This window comes from Bombus pascuorum, chromosome 1 (genome assembly GCF_905332965.1).
Source record: "Bombus pascuorum chromosome 1, iyBomPasc1.1, whole genome shotgun sequence".
Classification (NCBI taxonomy): domain Eukaryota; kingdom Metazoa; phylum Arthropoda; class Insecta; order Hymenoptera; family Apidae; genus Bombus; species Bombus pascuorum.
In genome coordinates, this window is record NC_083488.1 from 7457445 (window position 1) to 7478996 (window position 21552).

General features: G+C 39.2%; 1 protein-coding gene across 10 annotated transcripts in view; it reads left to right on the plus strand.

Moving 5' to 3' along the window:
• LOC132914018 (agrin-like) overlaps positions 1–21552 on the plus strand; it is a 384730-nt gene that overhangs the window by 249699 nt on the left and 113479 nt on the right. For all 10 annotated transcript variants that reach the window (XM_060973299.1, XM_060973381.1, XM_060973463.1 and 7 more), the window contains one exon: positions 18119–18328. In XM_060973299.1, coding sequence (XP_060829282.1) covers positions 18119–18328 — 210 coding nt within the window. The remainder of the gene's footprint in view (positions 1–18118; positions 18329–21552) is intronic.

The window sequence follows — 21552 nt, forward strand, 5'->3', positions numbered from 1 at the left end:
AACTTGAATTTCCGAGTCGAAGGAACCTCGATGATCGCACGACCCAGTAACAGCAACCTTACAGTCCTAATCGATAACAGGAACCTTATGGTCGCGGAATCTGATAGTTATGACCTCGCATGACACCGAAGTTACCGGCATCGGACTCGTACCGCCAAGGGATCATCAATATCAGGTGTCGTCAATCTCCAAGTCTCCGATGTCGTAACTTGTCACCCTGAGGTTAACAATAGCGGTCTTCTGTGACCGATAAACGAGGAGTATCCTTCTTCGGAGGTCAGAAGTGATATTATAGTACTCCAAGATCCGCAGGGACGAGATTGCCACGTTCGACCGGTACGAATGTTAAAACTTAATGAATTCATTCCGGTTACGCGAACAGAACACTCCACGAGCGGATAAATACTTAAAGAATCCGTCTTTTCTTCGCACTCATACTGACCTGTAAATCAAACGATCATTAATTCATGCATCTGCAAGGAGAAGCTCTCCCTGGATAGATGAAACGTTATTTCTTATTTACGTGAATCATCGCGGCACGTTGGATATTTCGAGAGAATCGCATCTCGAAATATCCAACGAATAGAACAAGGGGTCGCTCTGTATATATATAATTGTACTTCATATATTTGTACGTCCTAGAAGAGAGGAATACGTGGAAATCCTGTTAAAAGGAATACGTTTGAATAAATAAGCTGCGAGTGAATCGAAGCAGTCGTTCCGGGGAAATTAATTTTCCATGGGGCGCCTCAAAGATCTTCACCGAATGAAATTAGTACGGTCATCAATATTCCATGCTCCGTTAATACCATCGTGTCGATTATTAGCGAGTTAGGTATCCAATTGAATATTCCGCGCCAATGTAATTACGGTATCCCGTTGGCTGTCAGCCGTTACATAATCGCTGGATGGGTTACGCCTACCCCTGGACTAATTAATTAGCCGTTTCAGTGTCTCCGTTGGTGGAGACGGAGGGGCACAGAGTGTATCGACGATAGTACATCGGTACTTCGATACTTTTAGATTCAGGCTCTCTCTCTCTTTCTTTTTTCTTTCTGCGCTTCGACAGCTATCGATTGAGACGCAGAGGTAGAAAGAGGACAAAAGATAGGGGAGAGAATGCTACGTGCAAATGTACATGTTGTTGCGTTATGCAACGTGACACGCGGCCCATTGTGTACCTCTAAAAAGGAATATAATATGAGGGCATAGACGGTGCGACGCGACTCCTCGGATGCGATGTTACGTAACGCGAGATGTCACGCTGCATTGTTATAACGAGATATTAATAGCAAGCATTTGTAGATGGAAGAAGGGACAAGCCAAGCTTTTTAGTGACAGTAACGCTAATGTCCGCGTGAAATAAAGAGTCTGGATGTTTAATTTTATTTCACGCGTTTTGTTGTTAGAGACTTGCCTGTAAACGGCTGACTTAAACGAATGTAATGAATTCAAGGACGTGATATACATCTGAATTCCCGAAACTGCTTCTTGGATGTTTGCTTTGTATTTTTAGCGAAGTTTAAAGTTCATTTCTTTGGTAAATTGTATGGGCGAAAGGATAAAAGAAGTCGAAGTAATACAATTGTATTTCTGTGCATCTTATTCCTGTGCATATTGTTTTTAAAGAGGATTTTTTTGAAACTCTAATAGGATTCACCGCACCTATTATGCTGGAGAAGGAAAGCGAGTAAGAACAAACTTCGTGTAATAATCCATGCAATTACCTGCTCATTTCAAGGTATTACACATAATAGAACTATACAAAAGACCTTTTTTTCAACGGGAAAAAATTAATTATCCTGCATACGTATAGTGTAATTAATTGCACATACGGGTCGAACAACAAAATATTTTTTAAATATATTTCCCATAGATTTATTATTTACGTAAAATATTCTATTGCCATTTTCCAAATATTAGTGGAATATTAGTAATATGAATATTGATATAAATAAAACATTCTATAAATATTAATAGAATATTTTACATAAATATTTCAGCCGAGCGACTAGTTAGACGAAAATTACCAACGTATAAAATGCGCTTATGCATTCGCATACATGTAAAGCGACGTCGAAAATATTCAACAACTTCTTTAACAACAGCGTGATAAATAACGGGACAAAATCAAAGTTCACTTGGGTCTACATGCACTTCCATAGTAAAGATATGGTAAGCACGGAAAATACTACGAATTTCACATAGGCAAATATCTACGATCATCGAATTTATCATACCTCAAACCACTTCCCGTGAACCAACCCTAATATCAACGTGTTTCCACACAACGAGACCCACCACTTACACCATCGTTACCGCCACATCAGACCGTATCGCCACGCCGCGAGGGGCCGAGTTTTACGCTCGTTAGGGGCACTTGTCGCGGAATTTTACGGAATCCACATTGCGTGTACGCGTTTTATAGCACGCGATAATCGCGCGAACCCGCGCGATGCCGGTGGCTTAAGGACAAAGAAAATCGCACGACGATTAACCGTAGGAGTCCGTGTGTACGCGGAATTAGCATTGTAATTGCGGAGAGTGAGGTTGCGGTTCGACCAGTACCGTGAACCACCTTCGCCTCGCCCTCCAGCCACCCCTTCCGCTCACCCTACGGCCAGCAACCGCTGTCGCGCCGCCATCGTAAAACGCAGGCTGCCGTACGCGGCCCGATCGACCTGTGCTGACCTATCCTAACCCGCTTTGCGGCCCGACCTAACCTTCCGTTCGAAAGGGGAAAGCTCGATGACCGAGCGGTCCGTGGATGCTTGAGTCCGGCTCGTTTGCCAGCCGGTGTATCGCGATTTTCATCGTTCCCGCCGTCGATCGATACATTCAGACATTTAGAAGTGGCAGGCGACGTTTAGTACCCGGTATTATCGATCCTTTTCGACGATGCCACGGTATCGGTGGCATCTTATGACCATAAGTCAGAGGATAATGGTCGGTAGCCTGGAATTTTTCGACTGGGCGCTCTAATTTTCCATTTATTTCGCTAAATTTGTAAAAATATGAATTTGCATAAGTTTCTTAACTCCTCGGGATGATTTTAATCAAGTTAATTTTTGAAGGAAAAAAAAAGGAATGGTCGAGGAAAGAACATGGTCAATAAACACGGAGTCGTATTGTTGGAAACACTTTATAGTTTCCTTGTTTCTAAGAAAATTACAGAAAGACTGCTGACTCTTGCTGACCATAAATATCGATCCGACGTGGAAACTCGTTTAAAATGCATTAGCGATTAGACGTGTTCACAGACCTCGCATCATAAAGTTGTGAAATAACAGCATACGTTTGAAGTACGTATACACTCGAAGTAAACATTCTCAATTAAGATTCTCCTCTTGATATTTACTCCCTTAAAACATCAAAGGATTTGAGAAAGTATAACGTAAACCTGCTAAACCTATTTGTTCTTCAACAAATGAAACTTCATAACGTTGTTAATGCTTTAACGTTTAATTCCGTAGAAAAATGAAGAAATCTCGTTGCTTCGTAGAATCAGAATTGCCGAGTTTTCTTCGTTCTGAGAATTAACGTGAAACTCACCATGTGTATACAACAAGAACACCTTAACATAGGTACGTACATACGTCTTAGTGGCGTAGCATCAGGTCTTACTCGATCGAATTGGTAATTAGTCTCAGTTGGCAAGTATAACGATGCTTCCACAGCGACAGCACCGACGTTGTAGCCTTGGTGTGTCATGCGGGACGATCGTATAACATCAGGGTCGAGCAATATATCTGCATGTGTGTATATGAGAATTAACGTCTCACTATCGTCTATCTTCCAATTTGCCAAAGTATCTGTCCTTACTTACTCGTGCAAGTGAAGCTCCGCCTATTTAATAACGTATGCAATTCTGAGTGACAAATTTTGTTACTCGTTCATTATCACTTTGTGTCACTCACAAAGAGTTCTACGTTTACGCCTCTTAGCTCTTACGTATGTCATGCTCTTCCATTTTCAGGCTGACTATCCTGCATGGCGCGGGTCTTTTACTAAGATCCGCCGCATGCAAGAAGAGATGTGTAGTCAAATACCAATTATTTGGGATCAGATGTACGATGACCTCGACTTAACGATTTTTAGGATGGTCGTTTCGTTTTGGATTTTCCTTCACTATACCAGCGTCTCGACCGTTGAATGGCCATTATAAATCTAGCCTGTTTCCATATTCGCGTATAGTTGGACATAGCTCTACATACAGCAGACGTAGCAAAAGTATCGCGCCGACACGATTCGGGCACTTCCTGTTCACTCGGCGTGTTTGTACAGCTTTATAAACCGCTTTGAAAGTAACGCTCCAAGGTATCGGAATTCTTCCTCCCGTCTACCCTTCCCGGCGCGCCTGCATAAAGTGGAAGATGCCTCACGAGCATCGCGGTGAACCGTACCCCATCCGGCTTTCTTCTTTCCGCAAATATGTAGGTTACTCCTTTTGCTTGGTTATTTCTTCGGCGAATTTCGATCCGTGGAACTTTCAGATATACCGTTCGAAGCACCGTGCTCGGTTTCCAGCGAAGGATTGTTTAACCTAAGTCGTACAGATACGAATACTACACGCGTATGCAGGATACAGTTTTAGAGATTAAAGATTTCAGATATTTTTAAAGAGTGGAAAGATGTCGTCGAAGCAAGTCTTTGTAAATTTCATCCCTCTTTGAAACTATCTATCCAATTATCTTTCACTTGTTTTGGAAAAAGATGAAAATTTTAATAATTTTTATCAAACCTTTCATTTCGAAATCTGCTTTACACAGTTTACAGTGCGTTAAAAAGCGAACAACAGAGTTTTATTATACTCGTTTTCGATATTCGTTCTTTCAATGTTTGAGGTTTTTCGGATATTTTAAATTCCATATTCTTTGATCAAGTATTTTACGTGAGTAGAATGTTCGCTATTGATATTTCATCAGTGATGAAGCTACATCCACGCAATTTTTATCGGAGAATTTACCCCCGGCCTATATCGAATTACGTTCGCGGATTTCGGATGTTACAGAGTTATTTCTGATGCGCCTTGTATATTCGAGTTTGGTTTCCTCGTTTGTACAATGGCGGAACCGCGAAAGTGTATACACGCTATCTTTGTGAACGTACGTATACTAATTACGAGTCAGTGTGCATCGATCACTGCTGCAGCTCTCCGCTCCTAAAGTAATTAGCGTAAATAGAACCGTCCGTGATAATTAACTATATATATATATATATATCGCCATGCTAGTCGACTATGGTTACCTCTGACTTTGCTGAACTCACCGCCGAACGTAATTCTTAACTTTTCCAATTGTGTTTGCGCAAAGATTTCGAGTAACGAAGGTAAATACCGAATGCCAGGTTGCATAGTTTTACGCGATTACGAAACTAAACATTTTGTTGCAGCGAAACGTGAAAAATTTCAGCAAAGAATTTCACGTTACGATACCACGAGTATTAAATATTTTAGTTTAAACGAAAGTAACGTAACTTGGAAATGGAGAATTTTTGAACAACTTTACATTACCTAGAATGCTATGTATTTTATAAAAAATTACCAACGTAGTTTACGAAGTAAATATTTGATGTCTGCGGTGCGCACGGAGATCGTGTGTTTCTTTAGTTGTTGAGTTTTCTACTTGAAATTGATTGAGATCCCTGGAAACAAATAAAATCATCGTTTCGTATAATCATCTCGATGCCGACCAATTATCCGTGTATTTATACCCAATAAGAGGCTCGTAAACCTCATTTATAGTATCGCGTGGTAAGCCAACATTGATACCTTCGATATATGCGATCCACGCGGAATCTCGATATCCTCTATCTCCCAATAACCATTAACCGTGATTCTTATCAATCTAAATTTAACCAGAATTCAATATCGCGTTTACCATAATTACGTAAATTAACGTTCTTCAAAGTATTAAACTTTCTTAGCACTCGACACAATGGACGATCGTCGGTTTAAGTAATTCTTGATACTTTTCTTCGCTTTGCAGAAGCAAGTGAACGTAAATTGCAGGAACGTAAATTGAAACACAGAGTCTGGTATCGAGCTAGAGCTTGATATATAAATCGTTACAGCCTCTCTGCCTCTTCGTGACGTTCTATTAAAGATCGATTCTCGATGAGGTAAATTGTAAAAGAAATCACGAGTAATTGAGCCGAGTTCGCAGTCAAAGAAGAAGGAGTGATTATCATGGGGGATGATGGGAAAAACGGCGACTCGTGGACAAGAATACCTCTCGCAATATTTCCTCGAAGGATAATTTCATGAACGGCGTACCGCGCTTTCTCGTCTGAATGAGTTTTTAAAAACGATTAAACTTAGAGCCGCATTGGTGGCCACGCTCAATGTTTTCCATCCTCTTCTCACTGGAACCCCTTTTCCTCTCGTTTAGGCCGACTTGGCCTCGGCCGCGCCAACGAGAGGAGAGAAAGGAGACTTTTTTATACGATCATGAAGGATTAATGTCGGCTGAAATGCGAAGAAGGAAGTTGCCACGAGCTGTTCGCCGGTTTTTACGATACACGAATCTTCTCAACCACCCCAAAGCTTCCCTCCGTTTTGCATCGCCATGCCGCGTCGCATCGCTTTAACGTCCCCTCCTGCTTTAGAATGTCGTAACCGGATCGTGGCCGAGCCTCGCCACGGATACCGGTGTCATTAGGCGGCAAGCTGTCTGAGTACTTTCTTCGAACGCCGGAAGTTTCTTTCTGGCTTGTAATTACGGGGAATCCTTCAGCCCTGCTTTACTTAAACGAAAGTCTTCTTGGAAAGATACGATACCCCGTTCCATTTCTCCCTTAAGATTTGTAACCTGAACTCGGGCTAGTAGTTTAAAGAGAAAGAAGGCGCGAACGAATTTCCACTTTTAGATAACAAGTAAAAAGGTGGTAAATTGGCGTATCATTCCGGCCGCCCTACTTTCAGAACGCTTTACGTATAGCTATCGATCTTTCTTTTATCGTCTCGTTAACGTATAATTAGCTTCTTGGTTTTTTTATATCTTTCACTTTCATTAACTCGATCCATTTAAAATTAACGCTATTGATCGGCACTCGAAATAGCAGAATTTGAAGCCTCGATAAATTTAAGAAGCACATTTTGCGAACAACATCGTTCGATCTTCAACTTAAACAATGCGACGTTTTAAAGAATTACAGATTTGGAGTGGATTCTAAAACGGTCGGTGGAGATGCAAGGCTGATGTTGACGTCAAGTTGACCCGTTCCAATTCGAGATCTGTTACAAGTCGACATCGAAATGGTCGTGATCGATGCTCTTTCCGGGATGTAGGCTGACGTAAAAAATATTCGACTAGTGGGCGGAATAAAAATGGATGATGGTCCTTTTCAATTCGTTTAACGATCGATTCGCGTAACATCGTAGCTGAATACACGTAGCCCAGTGTTTCTACCTCTCTCAGCTGCAATTAGCCACGGAAGGTCTCTGCCTCCTATTTAAATCGAATCATTTACGGTATAACAGCTCCTGGATGATCCACTCGTGCCGGATAATTGGCTACGGCACGGAAACGGGCGGTCGATTTAATGCTAATAAATGATCCCTCGAATGGTTCTATCGATGAAAGGAAACGATTCTGCATCTCCTCGTTCCGGCCAAGAATACGGACCGCCTCGTCAGCCGTAGTTTCCTGATCAAAGGGATCGAACTCCCTTAGGTAAAGTAGAAGAAATGGGGGGGGGGCGAACATTTGAAAGAAATCGAAGCGGAAGATCCCGAAGAGGGTGGATGAGAACGCGCAGGATTCCGCAGATGAGAAGTCAGATCGAAGAGATAATTAGCTGGCGAGCTTCCCTTGACAGAGTCCCTATAGGGAGAGTAAAATGGTAAGCTTGAGACGTGTACTGTGTTTGAGGGTTGATGGGCTGTTACAGTGATCAAGATATAAGTGGAAATTGCAGAGTCGAGTCGGTGCGTTTGAGTGATCCTTTCACGAGGATTCAGCCTGTTCTCGATCTTGCTTTACTAGAGTAATTTTTGACAAATATTTAGTAACCCTACATTTTTTCTATAAATATTGAACTAGAAAATGGACGCTTCTTGTATTCATTAGCTTATCGTATATAAGTTTTCCTTAAAAATTTAAGGCTGTCGAACTTGAATTCATTTCGTAAGCAAGTTATATGGTTACCGGAGTTACAGAGAAGCGCATGGAGATCGCATTTGAGGATGTGAGAACGTTTTGACGTATTTAGTAGTAATTACCACAGGGCTGGAATTTTCAACAGTTCGGCGTTTATTCGTTGATGTTGATAGTCCGATAAACTTCTAGTAATTGACAACTTCTTGAAGTACCGATGCATTCGTTTGACCATATTAAAAACCGGGCTCGAATGATCGTTGGACTTTTTAATAACACGTTCACTGCGAATAGCCTTGTAATTTCCCAACGAGATTGCGAGTAAAAACGTCTCGTAATGTTACACGCGGAATAAAATTTAATCGGTTTGTAATTGCAGCTATACGGCCAAGATTTCGCTCGTTCGTTCGGCAAAAGTATGTTTTAGCATAGTTAATCGTAGCCAGGAAATTATACGTAACTTGGGTTTTATGGCCCGCGACACTTAAGTATTAAAAGAACGTGAAATGAAACGTCAGTTTGATGAAAACGTCGCAGATTGGATTTCTCCTTCGTGTCTTTTTACGTTCTCTTCATTTATAACAACAATTACAACTTCGATCGACTCGATGACCCGATTAATTGCAGCTTGCGGAGTTGGAAGTATTTGCAGTAGTATGTGGGCCGTATTTAGTCAGACGACACAGCTCCATCGGTTGCGATTGACGCAAGTAAATCGTTCTGAAATTGACTCAATATTGGACTTTACTATTTTATTCACCGATTTTAAGAGAATTTTTGAAGTCGTATATGAAGAAATAGATATATTATTGAATAATGTTTTTCTCATCTTTATTTTTGCAAATAATTTTCTCATCTTTATATTTGCAAAATATACAAAATGTATTTTTTAAAAATATGGGATACTTAAGGAAGACAGAAAAGTTCCACAAACGGTAACAGTAATCTTCGATAGATTTTAAGCCGTTTTTGCTATTTTTATCGTCGACTCACTTTCCAATTACTCGTAAACTGTCACTTACTTGTCAATTACAAGCCATTACTCGCAAAACATTTACTTCCTTTTCCTTTAATATCTGCTATTAGAGTTTAAGTTCCCAATTCCCATCGGTTATACATATTTAAAACATCTGATTTTCCTAAAAGTAAGAATTAGTGAGAAACGTCCACTTATTAGTCGTAAATTATTAAGATTCCTCTCGCATACTCTCTCTACTATTAAAATTCCTCAGTGGTTATCAATTTACAATTTCTTACATCCAATGTATTTCTTTCTACGACTAAATCTATCTTCTATCTGTTTGTCAACCAATTTCTTCTGACTTCTCCAGGTTCTGAGTACCTGCTTTCGCTGTTATCCCATTCGCGTTAAGATCCCCTGGGCAATGGTAATCCCAATGCAGACAGAGAAAGGACAAGAGTAAAAACGCGATCTCCAGGGTGAACGGACAACGCGGATAATTAGCGAAGTTTATTCGAATAATTTGTATTCGTATGGAGAGAGTCGCGGGCCCAAGTTAAAAGTTGAAATGGCGATGTGCATCGAAGAGACGCGTTCTACGCGGAACGTTGGGGCTGAGTCGAGCATCGAGCGATAGACAAGCTCGTGGGGACTAATCAAGTGGCATGTCGGATAATCATACTCGCTCTCGCAACTAGAAAATCCATGCTCAGATCGAGTTTGCTCTTTCAACAATCGGATAATAATTGTCCTGGTTAATGAACCATGGAGGAATGCCGCTTTCCACTGTTATTGGATTTCCTGATCCGTTGCGGCGTTTCTTGCGCTCGTCGAACGAAGTTTCATCCCAGAATGATGACGATTAAAGATTATTTGTGCAGTCATCATGAAAAATGCTGGCATAAGAAATGATCACTACCGTTGCTATTCGATCGCGTATTTCATGTTTCGACTGGAACTTGTAGCCAACTGTGATTAACAACACCGTTGCAAAAGTTTCGCTGTTGCAGTGTTAGTTTTTTATAGTTTATTTTGGTTTTTACAATTTGTCCTGAAGGACATTTGGTAAGGTGTTCTATCTCATTGGTAATAAAAAAAAAAATAAAATTAAATTAAAATAAATATAGCATGTGGGTGGCTACCCCCAACGGGGTGCCAACTTCGTGTTTTCTAAGTTATATCTTTTATGGTTGCAGTGTTATTGTGCAAATTATTAAGAACGATGCTAATTTCATTGTTATGACCACATTTCCATTTTACGATATTAATACTGTTTTTCTTTCTTTTTTTTTAAAGGTAATCACAAAGTCTCTTGATTTGTGATTCGTGGAAATTTTAATTACCACGAAATTTTAATTAATAAAAATGGTAATTAAAATTGGAATCGTAAAACTTGTATTTATCTAAATCTGGATTTCGAATTATTCTCGTTAGCGTCTATTTTTTTTTCTACATTTTCTTATCGCGAATTAATTTCATAACGCAATTTCGTTGAAACGAAATTTAACAGAAGCACAAGCATTTATGTCGTTCGTAGCTAAAATTGATATTTGCGCGATATAACGCTGACGGCGGTGTATACTTTCCAGTACATCATATAATCCCCTTGAATTTCTGTGTGTTAATTTCGATCTCATAATGTGCCACGGATTAGCGGTTACTAATGCCCGGAGCAGACACGTCTGGCTCGATAGCCATTACTCTTCCGGAATACGTGCACGTATGCGATCTGACGGTTTCTCCGAAGAAACGTAGCCGTGCTCCATTCGATAGACGAGCAAGATGGATCATGACGGATGATCGGGTTGCCAAGAAAATGCGAGCCACCTGCAAGAAACCGACACTGCCACGAATCGAACAACCGAAAGGATGCTTCTTTTCACGCGATCATCTTTTCCCTACGTTTTTCTACCGAATACGCGATGCTTTTTATGACGTACGACATGAAACTTGACAGCGGCTATGCAAAAATCGAAGTCACGTTCAGAGGGTATTAAATTTGACGCGATTGATATTAATGGATAAAATAAAATGAAAAATCGATGCACTTTTTTCTATTTTGAAATATTCCTTGATTGAATTTTTCCTGAGAGATTTTAATCAAATTTTAATTTCGTAGAAAGAGATCGTATTTATATTTATTTTCTTTTGTTGAACATATCCTATTTAATCTTCTTTGTTATACTTTTATTAAGACGCACATACCGAATCAATATTCCATTATACCGTCGGTACAAATAACGTTAGATCCGCGCTACGCGTGTGTCAGTGACAAATTAATTGACATACCACGATGCGTTTAACATGATGCCGAATCATGAGATCTGCTTTGCGCGTATGAGTTTCCAAATTTCATTTGCATTCGATATATATGACTACATACCGTTTCGAGAAACAGAATATAATTTGCATCAGTTGAAACTAGTAAATACGAAAGCAATCGAATTTGGAAAGTGCTATTACGTTTTCGACGATACAAAGGGATCGTTGGATAATCAGTTTTCTTCGAGTAATTTTATCGCTGTTATTATCTATTCTTATACAAATTTCTAGATTATTTTCCTAAATGGTGATATTTCTCGGCGGTTTCTATTAAATATTCCTTAATGCTATTTAGAAAATTGGAAGCTACATTAACCCAGAGAATTATACCGTTTACGGTGTCGAATAAATCGCCTTTCTGAATTATTATCGTTGCTGCGATAAACGGACGTTTTGACAACAACGTTTATTTACGTCATTAGCGCTGCGTGACGCTTGGACTTATTAATTTCTCGACGAAAATGTTATTTAATTAAACGCTGCTGTTAATGGCGTGTACACGAAATATATCCAACCTTGGGGGAAATTAGCACGTTATCGGTCAGTAGAATCTCAGCTGTAAGGGTGCCACGGAACTACCCTTACACACCGTTATCTACCGCGTCCTTATCACGATACGAGTGCCCAGTTATGCACTGTCGACGCTATACGAACATAACGGTAGTTTAAAATGATCGTAAACGACGATACAGAAGACGTGTCGTATGGGTAATGGCTGTTGTTAAAGGACGTCGATTGTCGAACGATCTTTTCGCGACACAATCTTCGTTCCTCAAACACGTATTGTCATGAAAACTGTCGCGAAAATCGAGCAAGTCGATTCCAAGGAATTTGTACTCATAACACGTTCAACAAAAATCTTATAGACTTACTTTATTGTCTAACCGAGACGTCACGTCGAGTCAGAAATAACTTGACGTTACAAAATGCTAGTAAAAGTTAGTTAAAGTGACGATAAAAATTCATTAAACTCGAGGCTTTATCTGACTGCAATTAATTTGCGAATAAAAGCAACGATTTTCTCATTGAGTAACTGTAGATGATTAATGCGGAAAAAATCATAGAACAGCCGCTTCCCTACGTGTCGTATCTAAAACTTCGTTCGGACGAGTTTGCATTCTCGCACTTGCGTGATAATGAACGCACGGTTCCGGCCGCTTCATACATTAATTCATCATTTTAATACAGATGATCGATATTTCGAGTGGAAAGTCATTGAGTACATTGAATTTTCAACGTGTTTCATGAAAAACTGCCTTTGAATCGGTCAATGCACCACGCTCGTAAACGGTACGGTCGAATGGTCCACACGAATCAAACCTCGTCTCTCTCCCTGCCGAGCCACTCTTGATATTGCGAAACGAAATGTCGCTTGGATGACATCAAAGCGATTTCCAACGAAAAATTTATGAAGTTGATACGTTGGTATTTGATATTAATTAACTTCATCGAGCGTCCAGCTTGATGATCGTCACTGTACATTGGAATTCCTCGCAAGCTACGCGTGCATTACTTTGCGAGCATTATTGGAACGTGCTCATTTCGAATGACCTCAAAAAAACATGCCAATCAATGTCCATCAATGACATCTTTTATTATGTATTAACCTTGTACGAGAAACAGATCAGTTCACCATTAATTTCTCTTGGCAGCCAAATCGCTAAAATAATTAACATGGAAACTATTCAGCGCATAGGATTACAAATAAATGGATTTATGGCAGAGAAAATGATCATCGGCTATCGTTTCCAAATAGTTTATCAAAATCTTGCATTAACACTAACGTAATTCCTCTAATGAATTCCACTTTCATATTTCAAGTAGAAACGATCGATAGAAATACGAATCATGAAGAGAATCCTTAAGTTTGCAATCAAAATTTTAGTCGTATTCTCCTTTTAAATTCCCCTAAAAATAACGAAGAGGAACGAACACTGACAAAGTAGAAAATAGGAAGAGTATCTGTAGCAAGCGATCGAATACTCAAAGCGTTGACTGTTACTACTGGCTGACTATAAGCGGCGCGTTGCTACTTAACGTGAAGCTGTTTACCGTAACGTAGTAAAGTGCCCCTTCTCCGTTGTTATAAACTACGTGAAATATGGATCGTATCACGGCGATTGCATCAGCGTGTATAGCAAGAAAGGAGCTAACCCCATTCCGGGAATATCTATGGCCCGAAGTAGGTACGAAGATCCTTTGGCGATACGTATTTCGTATAGATCGCATCGTTAAGCTTAAACGAATTCCCGCGATACATGACAGATTACGTTAATTACCTTGCATGGTTTTCTCGCAACTATAAAGAGGAAGTTAAGCCAACGACCACTTTTCAAAGCCACGCAGTTATCTGAAGGCGTCACATTGAACGAGAAAAGTGAGTTTTCCTTTTGCTTTGTCAGAAACTATCTTAACGAATGAATGGTTGCTCGGTTGATAATAATTACGTGAATCTTGTATGCTGATCTATTGAAACCAGAAATGTTAAGTGGTAATTTTATGGTCGTAGTGTTTGTCTAGTGTAATTATAATCGATAAAGTGGAAAATGGAAATTCGACAAATCACAAAATATTGTCAGGGAAATAAGAGAGATCGGAATTCGAAGTTAGTTTTTCGAAGGTTCTAATGGTGTGATTGTACGATTTGGTGTAAACGATTAGCTAGAAACATGGAATTGACTCGATTAAAATCATACACACTCTAGCGAATTCTTTTAACGGGAAAACTGACAAAAGTGAAACACGTTCATTACTGTGATTGTTTTCGACCATTTGAATCGATAGGACAAACTACGAGTTACCAATTAAACTTGCGTCCAATATCCTGACAACACATTTTGCCGAACCTCTGTGTGCGGTGAGATTTTTCGTTTTGAATCTATACGTTTTTTTTTTCAGCTTCTAAAATTTGCGCTTCAGAGATTGTAAACGTTGCGCATTATTCAGGCGCACGAAATATCAACAAATGGAAAAATCCCTCTACTTTAACGTTTGCAACCCGATTCGTTTAATCCATTCGATTCGAGTTTTTCATCCGAAATAGTCCAAGATACACGATGATGGCTGGCATCGCAGAAATTTCCACCTTTCGAACGTTGAAATATTAGAAAAGTCTGTCTCAGCTGAGGAAAAAAAGCTATCGCCTTGAAATGTTACAACTGGCGGACGCTTTGAGTGCAGCGTACATGACCAGAGGGTCTTCCGAGTAACTGGATGACGGCAAAACCGCAAATCCGGGACTGGTCCCGCGTCAATTCATTCGCATCCCGTTGAAGAGGAAAAGGTGTCATTGTAATGGTAAAAACGGATCTTTGTCAGACTATTCCGTTTTCGTCCGTACGGAGAATGTCGTCCATCTCGGCCACACCCCTCGAATGTCGCTCGTTTCGTTGAGAATTCGACCCGTCGGAAGTCCACGGGGATAAGAAGAAAGTCCCTCACCGTGGAGAGGCAGAGCGATTGACCCGAGAGGTTAGCGGAGTCGGGTGATTTTTTCACGGAGGATCAACTTGTCCGCCATATTAATGACCACGGTGCTCGGATTATCCGTCGAGGTTACCCAGCGGTCTTCCTCCGAGCTGAAGCCAACTTTCTTGGAAAATTGATTGCGCTTCCACGAATCTCTCTTCTCTACTCCCCCTTTCTCTTCCTCTCCTCTTTCGCTGTGTCTTTTTCTATCCACTTTTCTATAGGGAGAAAAAAAAACACGGCTCGAGAAAGAAAGGAAAAAGGAAGAATGGGAGACGACGTCTAGGGAGAACGTTGACGCAGTCATCGTTGAAGATGCCGAACGGGAATTCCTTTTCCCCGACACGATCGAGGCTAATTATTTTCACCGAGTAACTCCCTTTAATTGGTGTTTTCTTATCGACTGTCCTCCAAGCCTTCGAAACACGAATTTCCGTTGTAGTAATTCAGTTTCGCGACTCTCTTTCGGAACGTGAAATTTCTCCTACTGGATCCAGAGTGGAACTTTATTACGAATGTCTCTTTGTTTTCCTCTTTAAGCATATTCCGTGGATCTCGTTAAAGGAGATCGTTAAGACAAGGTCGAAGTTGCCTTAGCAGTCCAGATCAGTATTGTGCATCCCACGCACACATCTTGCACTCCGCGCGTGATTATTAAGTAACCTGTGACTCGCAGTGGGCAAAGTCTAATACTCTGCCTAATATACAGCACTGGCCCCACAGTTTAGATACTTAAATATTGAATTTGTTGTTTCAGACATAGATTTACGATAAAACTCTTTTTCTTAATTTGATTTACTTTTTATTAATAATTTGTTAATATATTTATTAGTAATAAATAAAATAATATGTATGATAGATATACATATATCGTTTTAATTAAGTGAAATTAGATAAGTATTGAAATTAAATTAATGAGATCTTTGTTCTCATCGAGAAATCTGTTGCTCGTCAATATTGGGTGTGATACTTCAGACTAATTTGGCAGTAAGTATGTATGTAAGCAATTATTCTCGAAAATAAAAATTTTAAAAACTGATTATCGTAATCGACTCGATGACGAACGATTAAAAAATTGTGTCAAAGTAGCAGTGTCGAATATCATATTCGATATTGACGAGCTCGTTAATGGGAAACAAAGACTAGTATCTCATTAATTAAATTTCAACGGTTATTCAATTTCGTTTAATTAAAACAATATATGTACATATATCTGTTATGTATATATTAGTGTGTATATGTTATTAATAAAAACGAAATCAAATTTTTGAAAATTCTTCTATTATAAATCAATTAAGGAATAACAAATTCTTTGATCAGTATTTTAAGCATTTACTATGGCGGTTCGCGTACAGTGTTAGGTTCCCAGTTTCGGTTCCCAGTTTCGGTTCATTGCGAGTCAAAGGTTGCTGAGCCTGGATCTTCAGTTAATCGCTCAGATATCGGGGACCTGTGGAGGAAAAATACTGCAGAGCTACTTTGATACTGATACTGCTACTGAAACGACGCAGCGATTACTTGAAAAGCTGTTCACGTTCAAAATGCAAACGTTGAATAACGGGTCAGAGAGGATGATTCTCTTATTGCCAGGATCTATATTTAGTATCGAATTCTCGTCGGTCGAATTAATACTCGTCGTCGTGAATCGGCTTTACATCCAGACAAATTCTCGGAAGAAATGAAAACAAAGGGATTGGAATCGAGCTTGTTCCCTGTAACGGTTTCTTAGTTGCAGATATTGAATGTAAGGATTCTTAAAGAGAAGCATTCACGGCTGAAGAATCGCAGATTTAATTGTTAAGGAAGTCTTATTGTATGTCCGTCGGATTTCAAACAGATTCGACTCGTGAAAATTCGAATAACACACTAGCGATTATACTACATTTTGAGTTCTTTACTGTCGTTTGTTTAATTTGAATTCAAGCTTTACAGTATTAACGTTTTTCTTGGATTTTGTTACGTTTCCAATTTTCCGCCAACTTTGACACTAATTTACTATATCAAATGTCGAGTATTACGAATATGTGACAATTTAAATATTCACGTTGGTTGCATTTTAATGTCATAAATGTAACGAAATGGTTGGTAAAGGTAAAATGACATTGATAAAACTCGAAGTGATATTTCTCTCTACATTAGCTATCGATACGACAGAGTGATTGAACGCCATGGATGACGAGAGTGGAACACATTGTGATGGAAATCCCGTGTTGCGGGTAATCACGTGAATACGTAAAGCAAAAGTAGAACAGAACTTTATTATTTGATTAAATATCTATCGAGCAGAACTTTCGTTGAATTTCCATGTCGATAGCGTTCGTTCGAAGAATTTCCACGAATATTTGAGAGATTTTCGTAATCGGTAATCTACTTTTATATTTCCTTTGTTCGTAACGTTACGCTAGGTTTCGGCCCATAACGCAAAATTTCGGATCGAAATTTAAATTTCACTACTCAAATTTCTCCACTGCAATGTTATTGCGTTTCAGTGCATTATCATCGATAACGCGTCCAGAACGACTACACGTTCCAGAAATTTAAACCCAACGAAATTTGATTCTCCATCGGTATCTATTTATTTCACTGGATCTCGAGTAACGTTCATTGTATTACGATTTGTATTAAACTTCAAAAAATATTATACTGTGAAAAATTTAACGTCAATCGTCAATTTTTCAGATTAACGCTTTTTTTAATTTATCAAAAAATATAAAATAACATTAACGGAGAGTCAGTAGCGATCGTTCTAAGACATTTTCTTATTATCTAAGGTTAGAGTCGGTAGAAATTAAAATTTAGAAAATAATGGAACTTAATTCATTTAATTAATTAATTCAATAATAATAATTAATATATAACATAAAAAGAAAATTGCAAAACTGGGGCTGGTCGTTATACCACTTAATAAATCTATATATATATATATATATATATATATATAGCATATATAAGAGAACAAAATGATTTATCTACTTAAGAAACAGAATATCAGTTCTGAGAAGTAACTCTCAATACTCGGAATATTAAAATATACCTCTAGCATGTCAGAACAGCGAAGACAATCTAATAAACAATATGGCTCCGAAATATGTTATATTCTTTTATTTATTCAAACAAAAATGCTACTATTTGCTGAAAGAACTAATTTTAGTCGGTACTGTATGCTGCTCTGCACTGCACGACTCTACTCTATATGATTCTTCTTCTTTCTTCATTTCGCTATGCATTAAACAAAATACGACGATATGAATCAATCGCATTCTCGTTTCAGAACCCTGTGAAAAGACGTACTGTTCTTGGGGTGCGACGTGCGTTGTGTCGGAAAACGGGAAACCTTTGTGCCAGTGTCCAACAGATTGTCCTTCGACTTCTGAACCTGTCTGCGGCTCCGACAACATGACCTACACCAACTATTGCCATCTACGGAAGACCAGCTGCCTCGAGAGAAAAACTACACGGGTGAAGAATCAGGGTGCCTGTGGTGAGTACCATTCCCATATATAGTCTTTTGTTTCGACGATCTTTGAAGTTTCCAAATAAACGGATAGAATATTGGGAAAAGTTCGATCGAAAGTAAAGAAATAAGGCGTCATACGACAGTTTATATATAATAACGTCTGAACTTAGGATCAAAGTATCGGTAATGATACCTTTAGAGGTACGATCAAAGACTGTGTTATATATATTTATACATATCATCTAATTGCTATTATCGAATAGATTTTCTCGATTAAAACGAATTAATCAATTTTTCCTGTTTCTTTTGCTCCGTATCTGAAAACAATTTCTAATTGAGAATCGGCGAAGTTGACAAGATAATATTAATTAAAAGCGATCTTTCCCTGTGACATTCTCACTGCGAATAAACTCTGAAAGAAAAAGAGAAATGCGCGCGATTCTTCCGGAGGTGATAGAAATATGGTAAAACTAGCCCTTTCGTCTCTCCTCTCTTTCGACCTGTTTCTCTCTCAGTCGCAAAATGGAGGCTACAACGGGGATTCACGACTTTGCAAATATTTCCTGGCGCGCGCGCGTGGCTGCATTCGATTCCCTAATGGCGTTCACGGCACTTCCGTGCGAAATTTCCACCGCGAGATTTCCGCGGAGATCTGTCGATGTAAAGCGGAAACTTATTCCGCGATATCCTGCAATAATGATAATGTCTCGATATCGTAGTGCTCTCTCGAGCGTCACGTCATATTAGTCGCGTTTGGATATCGTCAACGGTAAAAATAGGGACGCAGCTTCTCGATATGGTTGCATCCTGGCTGCTTCGACATGTGTCACCACTAAAATGTTCGAAGAATATAACCGAGGAGTTATACCTAGCTGCCTAAAATCAGGATTGACATATACCCATTTGTCGCGGTAGTAATTCCGAAGGAATACGTTCCATATATTTGTTATTCTCGTTGTGAAATGATAGATAGATAAGTTCGTTTTGCGATAGTCAAATAATATTTTAATGCTTTCTCCGTTTCATTTTATATCGCAATATTTTTCCATCGTTTAAGGCGATCGACGTGGAATTTTACTTTCTATTTCTGATCGCATGATTGGCACTAATATCGTTAACGACAGTACAGTGGAATGTTTAGAACGAGCGTGCAGTATTCTTAGAGTTCTGGAAATTGACGTATAAAATAGTTTTCCAAGAATCCATCGACACGTGCTGCGAATTTTCTTAACGAACGAAACGAAAGAAGCGAACTCTTGCGACATGCTTCGCGTTGGTTCTTGTTTTCTCTGACCAGATGAAACTAATCATAGAACGATGTAATCACACTTCAGGGAAGATAATTTTAGACGAGTCACTTGCGAAATGAAACTTCAATTTCTGTTTAATCATTGAACGATTTAAATTGACAATTCGTAGAAATGTTCCAGAAATTTGATTAACGGAATGCTAACAGTAACAAATTTAAGCCGCTTCAACGTTTAAGTAACATAAAATCGATTACAATACCATTTGCCAAACGATGTTATTTACATTTAATTGTTCCAGCTCGTTTGAAGAGCTTAAACTTCGGCAAACGCCAGGCGGATTAAATACTCCAATAGCCATTTGTTTAGACTTTAAAATTCCGAACAAGTCCCGCCGTTGGGGTACCCGTTGGCGACAGCGCGCCGTGAATCGAGGCAGCAGGATCAATTTTCACGATGTACAAACGGTAAATATAAAACGCGTGTACGGCAGGAGAGATGATCGGGAAAATTTGAAGGCGATCGGAGAGATGTAGAGCGGAGCGCGAGAAAAACAGAGCGCGCACACGCCTCGAAACGTATTTTATCACTATCGGATCTCTTTTTACCTCGGCCCGTCCGGCGGGATCTTGCCACCATGAATTAACCATCAGCCGATACCCGATTTTTGCTACGGTAGAAAGCTCGCCCCGGAGGTCGTCGCGCGCTGATTCTCAAAACGATCTTTTATTCAAACGAGCCTACACGCGCTTGTATCGACACGTACCACCCTCTTTCTTTTCCTCACTTTGCCCCCGGCCTTCTTCTTTCTCTCGTGCTTTCACGAAGGTTGGGAATAGGAGCACCGTGAAAATCTTAGGGCTTCTTACGAATGGAATGTATTACGTGAACTGAGAGAAGAACAGCTGATGAGCGGTGTTCATGAAAATTACTTGGATTTCTTCCAAGCTTCTGTAGTCGTTCGAATTGACGTGGAACCAGCTTCGTGGAAAGAAATCGAATGATTTGGTAATTTCCAACTTACTGGTACTATCTGCGTTCATTGTTTAAAAACCCTATCGCACCGATCTCGTTGAAACTGATAGGTTTTGCTTCTGAATAGTTCGTATAGATCCATATATGTATGTATTTTCTAAAAGGTAATTTCGATAGAATAGGAATGAAATTCAAGGATCTAGAAATTTCTAATAAACTTTTAAATAAATAAAATAAAATAAAATAGACATAAATGCAACCTCGGCTCATCGACCGAACTTCCCTTTTATTGCTAGAATGGTTCAATGTTAGAATTTCAGTTGATCGTTTTGGAAGTTAGCGATTAACTAATTTGTTCATTAGACGGATTTAACGCTTGACGTCCCAGTAATTTCATTTGAATAAGAAATAATTTGACAGTTTCTGCTTCCTGTAGAGAATACAGATAAATTTATTAACAGAAGCTTTATTTAGTTTTATGAGTCAGCTAAAAGTTCAATCGAGTTAAGCTGTATAAGTTCTTCGTTACACAACTCATTCCTTATGTGTTACGAATACTCATTGTCAGAGTTGGAATAGTTAGTCCAGTACTTTGCAATTGCGTATGGTTACTAAATAGTCTGTACATTGTAACAGGATAATTTCTGATAAGCAGAGAGGAACTATATTGATTGAAAATAGAAGAATTCTGGAATAAAATAAAATTGATTATACCTTCATAATTTTACTTCTCCTTCCTCCATAGATCGTTGAATTTTTCTATTATAATAATTAATTTAAATTTAATATTATGCGCAACAATCTCGAGCGAATAATTTTCACGGTGGCGCTCGTCACTCGTTGAAAGTCTATCGAAGTCTTTCGACAAACTTATGGCCCGCTCGTTCTTCATCTTTCTTCCTGCACTTTCAATTACCTTCAAACAAGCCAGGGATCCTGGAAAGTCTGGGAATGACACGCAAGGTCAGGACTCTTTGAGGTCTTGCGAAAATCCAAGTTTATGAAAGCACTTTACTAGACTGCGTT